Here is a 15,527-nt window from a genome sequence, read left to right as displayed (position 1 = left end):
TGTCATGTATCTGGTGACCTTGTGCATCAGCTTAATCACTCAGATGGGGATCCATACAGATGCACTGTCACTTATCTGCACAGGATACTCCAAAGGATTCTGAAGCATGCCCATTTGGCTGAAAACACCAAATCAGCACTTGACCCCATGGCACCATCCTTAACTGGAAATTCTCTCCCACAACAGAAACAGAAAACAAACAGAAAAACCCCGCTCCAATGCCGTCAAACTGGTTACACTCTCACCTGCGTTTGTATTCAGATTCTAATTTTTCTGTAAGAAGGGGAAGAATGGGAACCTAATTTACTACAGTCACACTATCATCTCTGCTATCCTTACACATATCTCAAAATGCTCTAAGTGTACTCCAGATGAACCCCAGCTGATGCACGCACAAGAAACATGTTCGGAAAAAATGCATGTCATAAACAACCAATTAACAGGAATTTCAGAAGGGTTTCATATGTCAGAGTATTTCACATTTTTTATTCTAGCACACAAGAGGCACCTCTTCAAGAACAGCTTGGAGAAAAGATTTTCCTTAGCTGAGGCCTTGTGTATAAACCTCTGAAGGAAAGCTTATACTGGGTAATTTACAGCTCCTTTAAAATACAGTTATAATGACACAACCTTAACTACAGAATCATAAATAGCTATATTAAAAATAACAGTGCTACCTTTTGCTGCCTGTTTTTACAAAATGTGACCTTAGTAAAGTGACTGTGTTTCTACTCATTCAGCTAATATTGTTGATACAAAGGATCGGTTGTTTTGGAACAGAAACCAAGCATAACTCCCTCTATTTGAAAAATACATTTTTCAAATGTATCTTTAAGACAGTATTGTGGAATATGTTTTGATATTTAGCGGTAAATGTCTTCCACCTAGTATATTTGTTATTCATTTATCATCTCTTTTATATGTCAGCCATATTTTAATTAGGAAAACAGCGTAGTGAACTGTGATAACTACTGCCAGTTGCAGCAGAAGAAACTTGAAAGGATGCAAGCCCCTAAACTAGGAAATTTCTTGGCCACAATCATATGAGCAGGTAAGCATTAAATTGGCGGTTAGTTAATAGAAATAATATTTCAAGTTCCCAATACAAGTCTGTTCTAACACCGAACATCTGAATTTGTCACAGCCACTTGAGTTCTGCCACTCAGGGTAACAGAAGTCAATTTTCAAAGAAGAACCCAAATCACGTCCCATGTTTGGCATTTCAGTCTGCAGAAATTCCATGAAAAAAGATCAAACTCAGCAAGCTATTTCCAAACTTCATCAAGTCTGACTGGCACCAACTTTACCGAAATGAAAGCTAGTACTCACTTAAATTTAAGAGCTGCAGCCAAGACTACTTTTAATATAAAGACACTATTAATATTTTATACAGGCTACTATATTCTGTACAAATGTTTAAGGCAAGCAAAATTACCAGGATTTCTGAGTTAATCTGTATATTGTTCAGTAGAATCTTTACTTCTAAACGTCTTAGGTAAATTTTCTAATGAATCAAACTAACCTTCCACTGTGAAAAGCAAGAAGTCCTGGATTATGTACAGACTTTCCAAGATGGTAGTTTCTGTGCTTGTGTACAGCTACAGCTTTATTATTCTTATTCACCCTTCCTGGAATGTAGTTTTAATTAAACTCTATTTATTGAAGTGTGTACTTCTGACCAGATCATATTTTTCAGTGTCACGCTCAGGTTGAGAGTGATGCAAGAGTGAAACTCAATTTCCAGAGATGATCACCTCTCAATCTCTCTGATACTCCGAGGGAACACAGGGGCACAGGACAAAATATTTCTAAGAGAGTAGGCTGCAGAAAGCTCAGGTGATGAACACACATCTTCACCAAGAAGGACCTATACTCAAGCCACATAAGCTCCACCTACATCCTTGTGCTTCCAACTGACTCTTGCCAGATTTATCACTTTGTTTATTACTTGAGGCAAAAGCCTCTTGTCCACTGGCAAGACACACAGACACAGAATTAAGTTTTTTTGAGCAGAGTTATAAAGCTCCAATCCTGCAAATTCCTACACATAATTCTTAACTGGATATAAGTACTTCTTTCGAATCTTCTAAGCGATCTCAGAGCCTTTGACAATACACTTACCTAAAATTTAACCTATGCTCCACAGCTTTGCAGACCATCGCACATTAAAAAAAATGAATTAAAAAATCATAGTGTTTACAAACACACCAAAAATTAGCTTGCCTTAGCCTCCTCCCTCCTTCAAATAATATGCAGGCTTATTCAAAGCGTGATGATGGCTTCTAGAGACACGATCTAGCAGGCCTATCAGAACAAAACCCACCCCAGAATGGCAAAGATTCAGAGGGACTACTTCATATTATCTCACTTGCAGTGATAGTTAGAATCTTCAGCTGCAGAAAATGCAAAGCTTTTGTGCCTTTGAAGTTAAGAAACACGGGAGTTTTCTTTCTTATATCTCAAGTAACTCAGTGTGGAGGATGAAAGTGACATTAAAACTGACTTTTTTTTTTTCTATTCTTTTCAAAAATGGTTTCAGTAACTTGCCTTGGAGTTCTGGAAACTATGAAGTGCATATTTATTCTCAGGATGCCAAAATTTATCGAATGTAGATTTGCCAGCACCCTACCAAGAGGAAGATGAGGTTGATAAGATCACATGAAAGAGTTCTGGTAAGTTTGTGTTATTGAGATTACTGGCCCATTTATATATAAAGGAAAATTAAAACTGAAGGCTCAACAAAAGTAGCAAAAAAAAGCCACCAATTTACAGCAGTATCTAATGTCTGAAATGCAGTAGAAATAAAGGTGCTGAATGCCAAATTGAAGTGCCAAATGCACAGATACTCAGCAGTCCATTTCAAACCTTAATTGTACTCCCTAGGAACGCACTGTTCCTACAATATAGTTATGTTATAACAATCCCCACAGAGCCACTGACTAACAATCGAGTATTCCCTTGAAAACTCAGTATTTACATAATCCCAACAGACTAGGACAGACAGAACCCAAACTATGCAGCACACTATTCATATACCCAAAAGGTTTCAAGAGTAAACCCTTACAGGGAGCCCCAATTACATCAATAAAATTTCACCTTCACAGAACAAGAAACCCAGGATACACCACGTTTGTAATATACTAGCATGTGAAAGGAGAACACAAGGTTAATAGTTGCTAACCTGAATCAGGAAAATAACGTGCCTCTGTTCTAAAGGTGCAAATACATATCTACGAAAGCAGAACATTTTTTTCTTTTTCTTCCTTTTCCCCAAAAATAACATCTTCCCTATGGCATACTTTCAAAATCTTTCAGACTGCTTCAAAATACTAAATGGCTAAAGACATACTAATGGCTAAATCCATTAATCAAAGAAGAACAACTGTTAAAAATACTAAACATGAGGAAAGATTGAGGTAGTACTTTATTAATGTAATAAAAACTGTCAGTCATATAGACAAAACATGAATAAAAATAAGAGCATTTTCTTCTTGACAGTTCTCAGTCAGACTTGGCTTCCCAGTCACAACTCTCAGAAATTTTACTCACCTGGACTATTTTTTTCCAAAATAGGATATATTAACTTGAGCCATTAACACACGAGATCAAGAAATAAAGCATTTCCTTAAATTAGGAACTGGGCAGAAAGGTAGCCTTTGTAGAAGCAGCACACTTATAGGAAGAATATCCTGTATCACTTTACTGAGCAGCACTTTCCTTAAATTACCTTTAATGCCAAAAAGTCAGGCATCCAGAGGTTAGGAAGTGCCAAAAGTAAAGACTGAGGAAGATAACTTAAATTCTGGCATTTTTAAACTTCTGAATACTTGAGTTTGAAACCTGTATGCTTTAAAAATACAAGGATGCACAGTTTTATATATGTATCAGAGACATCACAAAACATTTTATGTTGTAAATATTACATCATAATAAAAAAAGAAATGAGCACATACCTGTTTTGCAGTCTTGTGTGTTCCTTGAGTCACCCTCTTTGTTTTTCCACCGGCTTGCCATTTGGATTTTCCTGGGGGAGAAGAAACTGTTTTAATCAACAGTAATGATTTTAATTAGAGCATTCTAAATGCACATATCTCATCTGGCAATGTACTGATATGGGCACAATTTATGAGTTAAGAGGTCTGTAAAACTGTATATTCCAATTAGATATTCCATGGTTCAGAATGTGGATAATGCCAGAAGACACACAGTATGTGAAAAAAAAAAAATACAAAGAAAAGCAAGAATTACAGATTTCATTAAACAAAGATAACCCACCTTTAAGTGCTCAGAGCCTCTGAAAAATACAAAGAGTATCTTTCTTAGGAAAAACAAATGTAGTAATTTCATTTTTCTCAAGCTGTTCAAACAACCTACCAGCAGATTTAGGTATTTTCTGCCAAGAAAAATGGGGAAAAGTAGAACTTAGGACCTGATTTAATTCACCTCCATTTAGGTAGCCAAAGGAAGAGAGAAAAACATTCACAGAGCATGAGTCAGTCCCCTGAAGATCTGAAATGCCTTCTCAAATGTACCTGTCTCCTTCCACTGCTTGTATGAAGTGACTTTAGCAGCTATGTTTCAAAAATCAGTTTAAATTCCCACAGTCAGAAAGTACAATTTCAGGTCTCAGCACTGTGGTAGTGGCAATTCCTTAACTGATTAAGTGTTATCTTTGCACAGATAGATTTGTGCTAGCCTAGACCTACCTGATGTGTTTACATTTAATCTTTGAGATTTGCTATGGGGTAATTAAAAAAATACATATTTTTTGAAAAAGTTTTATTCCTCCAAGTATCCAACTTGAACAACATGAAACTCACAGGATCCAATTACCAAAAATGGAAGTAAGCTAAGACAAAATACTAACTAAGGCAAGAATACTCTCTAGCATAGATTACATCTAAGTAAAAGCTTCAAGATAATTTAGCTGGATGAAGCCAAGCAAATAAATGCATTAGTTGAATATAGTCCCTTCCTAGAGCATAGAGATCATTCCTGAACTTCAGAATTGTCCAGTTGAGTTTTTAACAGTTCTTAGGCCAAATGCCCTAACACAGTGCAGATGTTATACATTGCTCTGGTTATGTAAAGCAGCTGTAAAACTGTGTTAATCAAGCAGTTGTACAGCTGGTTTGCATCAGGGGCTATTCCAGGGAACAAGGCCTTTAATTTTAAAACAAATTAAAAATTATTTGCTTGATAATTCATTTTTAAAATGCTACATTAGCCAAAACAACAGGTACAAATTAATATATTGAAGTCAATTTAGCAGTATTCAGAAAAAAACTGATTCAGCTACCGTATGTATAAAAACTTGTTATTCACTAAAAAACTTAAACTGCAGGTCATTTCCATGTCAGAATTATAACTGAAATATTTCAATCACCAAAATTTCTCTTCTGACATGATTTACATGCTGCAAAGGCAAGATTTTGAATGCAATGGCCTACAGAAGTTGCACAGTAAATAGGTATGTTAAAGTTAAAAAAGGGCAGATGAACACACACACAAAAGCTGCCATCTCTTTAAGGTTCTACAAAACCAGAATACTAATCCATCATCTGAAACTGGGAAATGTCTGACCAAGTCCCCTGCAAAGACAAAACCAAGTTTTCAGGCATTTTCTATACAAGGCAGACATTTAGAGAAAGCAAAACTTATATAAATACCAGGTTTTACAAACTTAAAGCCAAATAGTGTGTGGCAAGGACTAATTTTTTCTTAAGGTGTATGGGCCATAAAGTTTTTTATTTCAACAGCAGCCATGTTTCCAAGCTTTATTATACTCTTTCTTCTAATTAGTGCCTCTGGTTACTAAAAGGCATCTTCCCTTCTGCTTTTGTCCTTTTGTCTGCACAATCAGTGACAACACAAAAGCACTCCTCAATGGTTGTGTGTTCAGTGGCTGCTGGTCTGTAACTACACAACACCAGCATTGCTATGAGATGCACAGGCACTCAATGACATATGAAGGGTATTGCCTGCTTGGAATTCACTGAATTTTAAAGAAAGAACAATAGTCACCAAAGATGATCATCTCATTAGCTATTAAGTTGCCAATGTGAAATATATAAAGTAGAAAAGTTTTGCAGCATTCAGGGACCTACAGTCATATTTTACACCTGAAGTCCATTTCCTCTCTGTCTGGTAATTAAATATGAAGCACACAGAGTTTATGATTTGTGAAGACTTCCTGTCACAAAAAGCTGAGGTGCTAATATCTCCAAAAAAGCGCCACTGATAAACCATTTTCAAAAGCTATCTTTTATACTAACAGTCTCAAAAATCACCCCTCTCATGTCTCTCTTTTGGAAAGTTTTACTATGGGAAATGTGGGAATCACCTTTAAATTTAGTAATTAATAGCAGCCCTCATTTCTGTTCTCACTATGGCAGAGACCAACTGCGTATCTTGTTTCAGTGCCTTTGACACTGCTCATTATCAGACCTTCAGCAGGAACAGTAACAATTTTTGCTTGTATTTCTTTTCATCTCCTTGAATGAGTCTGGGGATACAAACAGGTAAGCATCCTGCTGTTTTCCTCCAGTTCTAATACACAGGGTGATAAATCTAGTCTGTCACATCTCTTCTTCCATGCTACCTATAAAACCTGTAAGACATTTGGCCTACGTCATAGTGCCATTGCTACGCATAACTAGTCTGTACTCCAGAATCTCTTACTAGCTACAGCTGGGGCAGTCCATCTTAAGAAACATTTTTGCAACAACATGGCTTGGATAAGACGTGGTTATTGAATCTCATTTAAAATAAGGCAGAGGAATTGAGGAAATGTATTGAAGTTTCTATATTATTACAATTCATATCTTCTTAAATGTTTGTAAGGGCAGTAGTAGATTTTCCTAACTACAATGCTAAGCATCCGCCTTCAAGTATGGATATAACCAAAATTCTCTGGTTTTCCATCTCCAGATTGAATTACAGCAATATATTTTGCACAAAATTAATTTGACAAACCACTGACACTGTCTCATCCAGGATATAATGGCCCTGTATTCACGTATCATGGATTCCCATTCATTGCAGTGAAATTCAAGGTTTGAAACCTAGGAGCATGAAAAAAATACCCTTCCCTTCATGTTATATTCTGCCAGCTACAATCAGATCCAATGTTGCTAGGGCTTGCACACAATGTTTTCACTCATGACTCTTACAACTTCCTTACTTGGCCAAAGAGAGCCAAGTTTCCTGACTTTCATTGCATCCTGCAAAAAAAATTTACTCCATCAGGCTCTTGCTAAAGGAGCAGATTATACTGCAGGCTCCCCAAAGTGTGCCAGGTACCTTTCAACCAGTAAAATATGTTTCCTTACCCTGAAATGCTTCATCTACAAATGAGTTCTATATGGCGAGAGCCCAAATGATTTTAAACAAATAGGAAATAAGAAGGGAACAGTTACAAATACAAGATTTTCCATTTTTTTGACACATCTCTTAAAGTTCCAAAGGTACCTTATCGTCTATTTAACATTTATATGTCAAGCCTCTGGGATGTCTTAACTGTTGCTAGTATTGTAGCTGAAATTTTGTAATAAAATTTGTGTGTAGTGCTTATCCGCGTGCTGTACCTCAAATTTCATGCTAGACATATAAAATAATTACCAAGAAAAAAATCTGAAAAGCTCTATTAGAATGATCACAGATTTCCAAGGTGGGCAAGATCAAAGTGACTGCAACAGGCAGTGGCCACAGGTTTGGAATGCAAATTTAATTCTGGAGACAGAATATCAGACTAGTGAATTTTTCACAGTTAAAGACTCTCCTCCTACAACACAAACTCAACTGTAAATTAGTCTATCCAACAGAATCTGCTGCATATTAATGAATTCTGTGAAGGATTATTTTGATTTCAATAGCTGAAATCCATTAACAATCTCTTCTCGACCATTGCCACTACGTCTTGGATTTTCTTGTGTCATTTATCCGTATTCATAACTAGAATTTCAGATCTGACATAACAGGGTGCACACTGCTCCAAAACAGAAGCGCCAACTGCCATTTCAGAAATCTCTCTTTTTTCAGGAAATATTCCTTATTGCCAGAAGTATTGATTTCCATTAAGGAATTTGAAGGTTTTGATTGCAATTCTTTTCATTATTGCTCTTTTACCCATGTCCTCTATATAAAATACACAAGTTTTTCAGAGGAAAAGTTAAATGCTAAGGAGGACACATATACATATAATTCTTAAAGGAAAAAGAAAAAGAAAGGATACAAGCTAAAAAAATGAATCCAGCACTTCAATTTATCAACCCTCTATAACACTACCACTAGTAATTGCAAATGCCCATACCTTCACTGTTACCTCTCAAAATGAGTAACGGTATATAGTATAAAATGTTAAGTCACAAACTGTTGCTGCCAAAGAAATACCTCTGAACATTGTAAGCAGAAGAAATTGCCCAAAGACAAAATTCTGCTTTGTACAGAAGAATTGCAGGATTGGCTCAGGGAACCTGAACCTTTGGCCTGATTAACACAACCCCTGAAGGAGTTAGAACCATCCTAATTCATAATATTGCTGCATCATTCCTCAGGGACAAAATACATCTTGAAAGATCAGCATAAAATGAATCACAGCTCACTGACACCAACATATATACCCTCTATGCCAAGACAAGGGTCAAGAGATAAAGGATCTGGCTCTGCCAGAATTTCATTAGCCACAAGTTCCTTTCCACAGGCAATTATCATCAGATTCTTTGTATTATGCAAAAAGGTCTGGCTATGATTTAATGAAGAATTTTTAAGAAGAAGAAATCTCCAGTGACAAAAAGTTTAAAAATTATAATGGTGCTAATACAACCAAAAGGAGGAAATGAATATAGCTACTTGGATTTTGATTACCATACATAATAACTATTTAATGAAGGCTAAAAATTCACTTTTACATTCATTCTTCATGAAGAAGAACAACAGTTTAAGCTTTGCATTAATTTGTTTCAAGTATATTATCTTGTAACTTAGTGTCCTGGTCTGAGTGACCACAAGACTCGTTTCTCTTCTAATCCCTGGAAAAAACGCACTTTTAGAAGACTCCAGTGTCTGAATTTGTGAAAATATTTACTTTATAGCCAGCTATGGGATGTGGGTTTCAGGGCCTCAGTGTTTTTGAGCTCACCAGGTGCAGGGATGAGGAGTGAAACTGGAGCACTTGACTCAAATGAGCCAACAGCATTATTTCATACCACGAACGCTACATTCAATATGAATTAGAACTTTTAGACACTCCTGTTTAAGTCTCAAAAGCAGCAGAACCTGCACAGGGACATGTAAGCTACAAAAATACTTGAGATAAAATCCTGAAAACCAGCATTCTGACATCTGGAACAGCTTGAGCAGTATAAAACTTAAAAGTCAATTCCTGGCTCCTTAAGTCGTCATACCACAAGAGAATATTACAACAGTAACAAAACTGTTCTGAGGACTTCCATTATGGAAAACTGTCCCCACATACCCCCTTCCTTAAAGATTCTTCACAATTGTTTACCGAAGACTGAAGTGATACCAAAAGAAACTTCCAAACATTTGTTTCAGAGCACAGAAAGCAATTTGTTGGACTGTTCTAAGCCATCTCTACAGTTCTGAATTCCCAAGTTACAAGACATGAATGTAAGACAACATTATTATATTACACCAGTATCTTGACAATAGTAGCAAGACAGAACAGTGTTAAATATTGCTTACAGACAAAATGAAAACAGTTTGTAATCTGTCACTGCGAAGTTTTTATAAAGTGATCTGTCAACTGCAGGGTGCATTTTGGAAAAAAAGCTTTAAAATTATACCATGTATTGTAAATATAACAATTTTTTTTTTAATAGAGAAATTCTATGTAAGAAACATGTTTCCAAGTGAACACCTCCAGTGGACAAAGGGAGGGAAGTGGAAAAAGCTGGTGGCAGACTGTTGAATACATACCATCATCCTCTTTGCTTTCCAGTGGAACACTCCATGCAATTAGGTTCCTTGCTGTGCGTCCCTCTTCTGCAACTATTTTCCTCACTTTGTCATGGCTATTAGAGCGTTGGAAAGAAGCCTGCAAACAAAAAATAAAGGGATGGAATATATATATATAAAACTTTTTTTAGTTGTTAATTTCATCCAGCATGTGCTTAAAATGCCCAAAGAGGGGTGCCTGGGTACTGAATTTTCCTCAAATATCTGAAACAGGTGTCTATATTCATTTTCACAACCATTTTTCTGCATGATAAGCAGACTGATTCATCAACATGACATAAAAGTTACTACCCAGCCCTCAGTATGGGACGTCTCCACCATACATTTTTAACCTCCATTTAATTGATTGTCAATGCTGTTAGAGTACCACAGTAGACTTCACAAACATTTTAATTACCTTATGTTAATTAGAACTAATTACTCAACATAAAAGCTGCATGAGACCAAAATACATGTGTTAGTTGACTGAAGAGAGCCTGGAGAGTGGCACGGGATTTATCGGAACTGGCTGAAATGTATAGAAAAGCCACCTCTCTTTCATTGAAAGGACAAGAAACCAGAAAGTATTTCCTGGCAACTCAAGTTAGCTGTTATTACTATTACTGTTCAAAGACAGAATGAGAAGCACTGAGGATGAACTTCACTTACAAAGCCAAACTATATACTGTAATGCTAAATTTATGTACCGTGATAGCACAATACTGCTGACCAAGTTATCTTTAAACGCTGACAAACTTAACCACAAAGATTTTACACAAATCTAAACATTATTTTAGGCATGAACAGACTGATTTTCTATAGCACTAATCAGAAGACACATTTTTCCTCTTTTCATTCTTACCATCGTAAGACTCAAGCCTGCAACCTCTTTGTTTTATAGTACTAGTACACCTTTAGAAAGAAAATACTGTAAAAATTATACTGCGGATTAGTGGCTATAATTTATTAAGGTGGTAGGAAGAGTAACACAAACAAGAAACTGCTTTTACTTCAATGCTTATATAATAGCATTTAACTGAGGTCTCTCTCATCCAGATGTACTCAATTCCTTGTTTCAAAGCCGCAGTGTGCCATCTAGCGCTGCACAGACCCACCTAGAGATATCAGCATGTAATGCAATGAAAACAAAGGAAAAAATGGCACTGCTAAATAAGTGAACTTTTGGAAAACCTAATGAAATAAATAAAGCAAATTATATACTTTGGCCCAAAGAAAGCAAGGCAAAGCACGTAAAAAAACAGGATCTGTACTAAACTGGTTCTAGTCTATCCTTATTCTATATAATTAATTGCCTATTTTCGCTAGGAATTTTTAGTAAGAGTGACTATTTCTGCTGAATCAAGTTTGGTTTGGGGTTTTAATCCCTTGTTGCTTAACAGTACATCATCATCAATCTACGAGTTAAAGATCCATAAATGTCACATAACAGTTTTAAAAATACTTTAAATTACCGTATAAACTCCCAATGCAAATACCTGTGGTAGCTTACATTAGAAGACAATCAAATAATTTTAACTCACTTGCCTAGGAAATGTGTCTGTCTTAAATCAAAAGAAGAATATTCAGGCTGCATTTTGCATTAATTTCTTCTCAAATCTTCAAAAAAGACCCACACGCTCACCATAGCTGGAAGTAAAGCTAATCTATGGCGTCCCCAACCGCCAAAAATGAAAGAAGTAAACAAATACATCTTTCCTCATTTACTGCATCTTTTCTTTCAAATCCTTCACCAGCAAACAGTGTTCACTTGGCACAATCTACGTAATACTTAACTCCAGCTTTCCTACAGCATAAGCCCACTCATTCTTGCCTTACACAGAGGACTTGGAAACCATTTTCATTTTTTCTTTCCTATTATTTTTATGCTATTACGTTCCACTTCATCCTTCATTGGTCTCCCTGTTTTTCACACTTACCATCCCTACTCCTTTAATCTTTTTTCTCATGTTTTCCTCATCTCAGATTTCAAGTTTTCTGAATCCAAGCCCTTAGGGTTTTCTCTTCCAGATTGTCTCCAACTGATGCACATCTGTCTTTGACACACAATGTCCAAAAGCAGATACAAATACTTCCATGTAGACTTTCTCAATGCTAAACACTGTGGACAGGTTATTCACATCTACAGATGATACTCCCATTTAATCATCTCAAAATGATGATGGGGTTTTTTTTGCAATATGATATTAACTTTCCATCACTTATGATATAATCATAACACGTATATCATGATGTATCACACATAAATTAGCATGAATTACACAGTCACGGAATAGAAAAGCCTGGAAGGGACCTCTGCAGGTCCAGTCCAATCCCCAAGCCTCCACCCTCTGGTCAGAGCAGACCCAACTCGAATATAGAATACGTTATAGTTTAAAAAAAAAATAATATATATATATATATGTATATATACAAGCAGAATTTCTCTTTTGCACCTGTGACCCTCTATAATCCCAAGGTTTCTTTCTGCACACCTGTTGCCAAGACAGTTGTTCTCCGTCCTTATTTCTCGAGCTCATTACTCCCATGTAAATGTAATACTTTGCATTAGTCCACAATAAACTGACTTTTAAAATTATTTTATCTATTTTTTTTTACAAGCCAGAAAGGCTTATAAGGAAAGCAGAAGTATCTCAACATGTCATTTCCAAGTACTTTGTATCATAAAACTGGAGTCTGACGTAAAATTCTCACCTCCCGAAGTTACGATGTCAGTTAAAAGAAAACAACAAACCCTTAAAGAAGGTCTTAATGGGACAGTAAGCAATAATGAAGTGCACAGCCACAAAGAAGCACAAACTATCATGCCAGAGCCACATTGGGTATCAACACAGTCTTTTCATTTGACTAGACAAGAACAAGCTTTAATACCCTTCTTCATATGAGTGAAGCGATACTGATACGAGGGGTTTTTGACCACTTCTTCAAACTGATCCCTCCTATTTGCTACTCAATTACCCCAAGAAGTTACCTTCTTCAAAGAGCTCTAGATATAATCATTCAGGCAAGTTGCATGTTAGGCAAAAGGAGTGACTACAAATTTGTTTAGCCTTAAATAGCAATTTTTTCTTATTTAGTCCGTACTGCTTCTTTGCCGGGCTATGAACATTAAAGGACCCTTCATGAGGATTCTTGTCTTAATCGTCTTCGTATGTATAAATATACTGCTGTAAAAAACCCCACCAGTTTCATCCATTGCATTCTCAAAGAAAAGGAATTCAGCTTTAACCTCAGCTACTTCAAATAAAACAACTCTATGAGACTAACCAAACACTGTGGCCCTATGCTAAAGCACAGGCTGGATGAAAAGAAGTTTAAGATGGGAATCGGCTGAAACAAATGTCCTAAAGTGAAAAAAAACAATATACTGACACAACTGGAAATGACACAAAACCACAAGAAATACTAAAATTTCTTCTACAGTAAAATTCACTTTTGAAGATCTCTCATCACGGTGTTAATAAATTAAAGTGATTCAGTTTCTAGAATCAATACTTTCGGAGAAGGTATAAATGAATCTATTTATCAGTGAATCCCAACATGAAAAATTAGTTTTTCTTGCAGTAGGAAAAACCCTACCATGCTGTTATAGTAGCTGAATGTCTTACCATCATGTTATAGCCCTCCTCCACATCAACAGGTTCACTTATTACATTTTTGGACGACCCCATTGAGTTTTCATACCTGTGTCAAAATAAACACCATTAATCATTTTCATTTAAACCACTTCTAAAATTAATTTTAGTTTCTTTGCAGCATTTAGGTCAAGGACATCAGACAAACACAGTAAGGTTTTCAGAAGATAGTTTTATTTATGAAGTGTTTGCACTGCTCCTTATTAAAAGTAGCCAAAGGCCCAAGAAGAAAACAAAAAAAGAATGACCCTTCAGAAAAACATAAATCTATTTGTGGTAAGATAGTAAACAGTAGAAATAATATTAAAACTTTAAAACAAGTCATTGCATGGACTGCTCTAGGACAGTGAATAACATGCAGAATAACCTTTACTGGGAGAGAGGACTGGGCAAGTTGGTTATTAGCTCAAAAAGATAAATGAATCAGAGACATACTAAGAAATCGGTATCAGATAATCAGCGGTGAAGAAAATAAAATGGAAAACTTCAGTTCTCATTTTTAAAAAAGACATCACAGTTCCTGTAGAAGTAAAATCTGAGAAAGTGAATACTTTAGCCCAGTTTTGAACTACAAAACCATTGCCACAAATGAGGAAGTGCACAGGACTACATATTTATAGGTTTATCAGAACACTGACAGCAATTCAGAAATAAAATTAAGCCCTCGGCTTCAAATTTGTAATAAATTCTAGCCAGCTACTGATTAGAGTGCAAACACTTTCCTGCAACAGCTCTTCTGAAGAACCAGACACTAACCAGACGTTACAGACACTTCTATATTATCAGAAATTAGGTAACAGAACAAGATTAACCTTTAATCAGATCCAAAGTTGGATTTTGTTGGTCTTTATCATTAACGATACTTCATTAAGTGAGTTGTTCACTTGTTCTTGTATTATATCTTGTATTCCTCACCAATGGCTGCTTTTCTAAAAGTCAATAGCCAGAACCTAAGTCAACAAACAGGCAGTTGTTAAGATTTGCACTGGTTTGTATGCTTTATGACAACCTACTGAGCTTGTGAAAACCGAAACATGCTGCAGCTGGTTGAAGAAAGCCGAATTCTTAAAAACCAAGTAAGACTGTGTTTCAGCACCACTTCAGACATCAGGATAAGGCCCAGCACAAGGAGTCCTCAAACACTTAGGTATCTTAGAAAACTGTGCTTTTGCCCACCAATTTACCTTAATTAGAATCAAGGTGTAATAAAAGCTCATTAAAATTGACATATATTTGAGGAAAAGACCTGAGGAGGCAAGTATTTTTCCAGTACTGCAAGGCATTTGGAAGTAATTTGGAAACAATCCACATTTAGAAAAACTTGTAGAGAGGGCAAACCCCCCAAATAGGCTGCAAGACCTACCGTCCTGTCAGCTTTTGTAACCGCTATTTTCTCTCCGACAGCAAAGGAAGACCCCCAGATTAAAGTATGAACTTGGCTAATAGCTTTTAAAATGCAAATGCTTATACACCTTACGGTGGTTTTTAAGAGTTTACAGTGAGTTTCCTCAGTGCATGTTGCCTGTCCCTTCCATACACGCAAGGCTGAAGCAGAGGAATCTCCCTCAGCCTGAGCAGGTTTCCTCACAAACTCGTTTCCCCTCAGATTTCCCCACAGGTGTCCTCACAGCCCCGGCTCACGACGGCGGGCTCGGCCAGGGGTGACGGGAGAGACCATTACTGGGAGGGACAGGCCCCTTCCTCAGGCTGCCGCTGGGCACGCCCGGGGGCTGTGGACCCGGGCCAATCTCCCCCACACGGCGAGGCCTAGCCCACCTCCCCGCTCGCCGCCACAGGCTTCCCGGTTGTCTGTAACAACCAGCCTCACTCCCTCCCCCGGGTCCGCCCGGCACCGGGCCGGGCCACCCGGGCAAGGCCGCGGTCCCCGGAGCCCCCCGCAGGGGCAGTGCCCGGGGG

General features: G+C 37.0%; 1 protein-coding gene across 1 annotated transcript in view; it reads right to left on the bottom strand.

Moving 5' to 3' along the window:
* Positions 1-15,527, bottom strand: part of SCAPER (S-phase cyclin A-associated protein in the ER) — a 183,964-nt gene that overhangs the window by 168,366 nt on the left and 71 nt on the right. The window contains exons 2-4 of the mRNA XM_014944728.1: positions 13,584-13,659; positions 9,940-10,057; positions 3,954-4,024 (exon numbers count right to left, since the gene is read on the bottom strand). Coding sequence (XP_014800214.1) covers positions 3,954-4,024; positions 9,940-10,057; positions 13,584-13,659 — 265 coding nt within the window. The remainder of the gene's footprint in view (positions 1-3,953; positions 4,025-9,939; positions 10,058-13,583; positions 13,660-15,527) is intronic.

This window comes from Calidris pugnax, unplaced genomic scaffold (genome assembly GCF_001431845.1).
Source record: "Calidris pugnax isolate Ruff unplaced genomic scaffold, ASM143184v1 scaffold70, whole genome shotgun sequence".
NCBI classification, from domain to species: Eukaryota; Metazoa; Chordata; class Aves; order Charadriiformes; family Scolopacidae; genus Calidris; species Calidris pugnax.
Note: the sequence above shows the minus strand (reverse complement) of the source record. Positions and strands in the feature narration are given on the sequence as shown.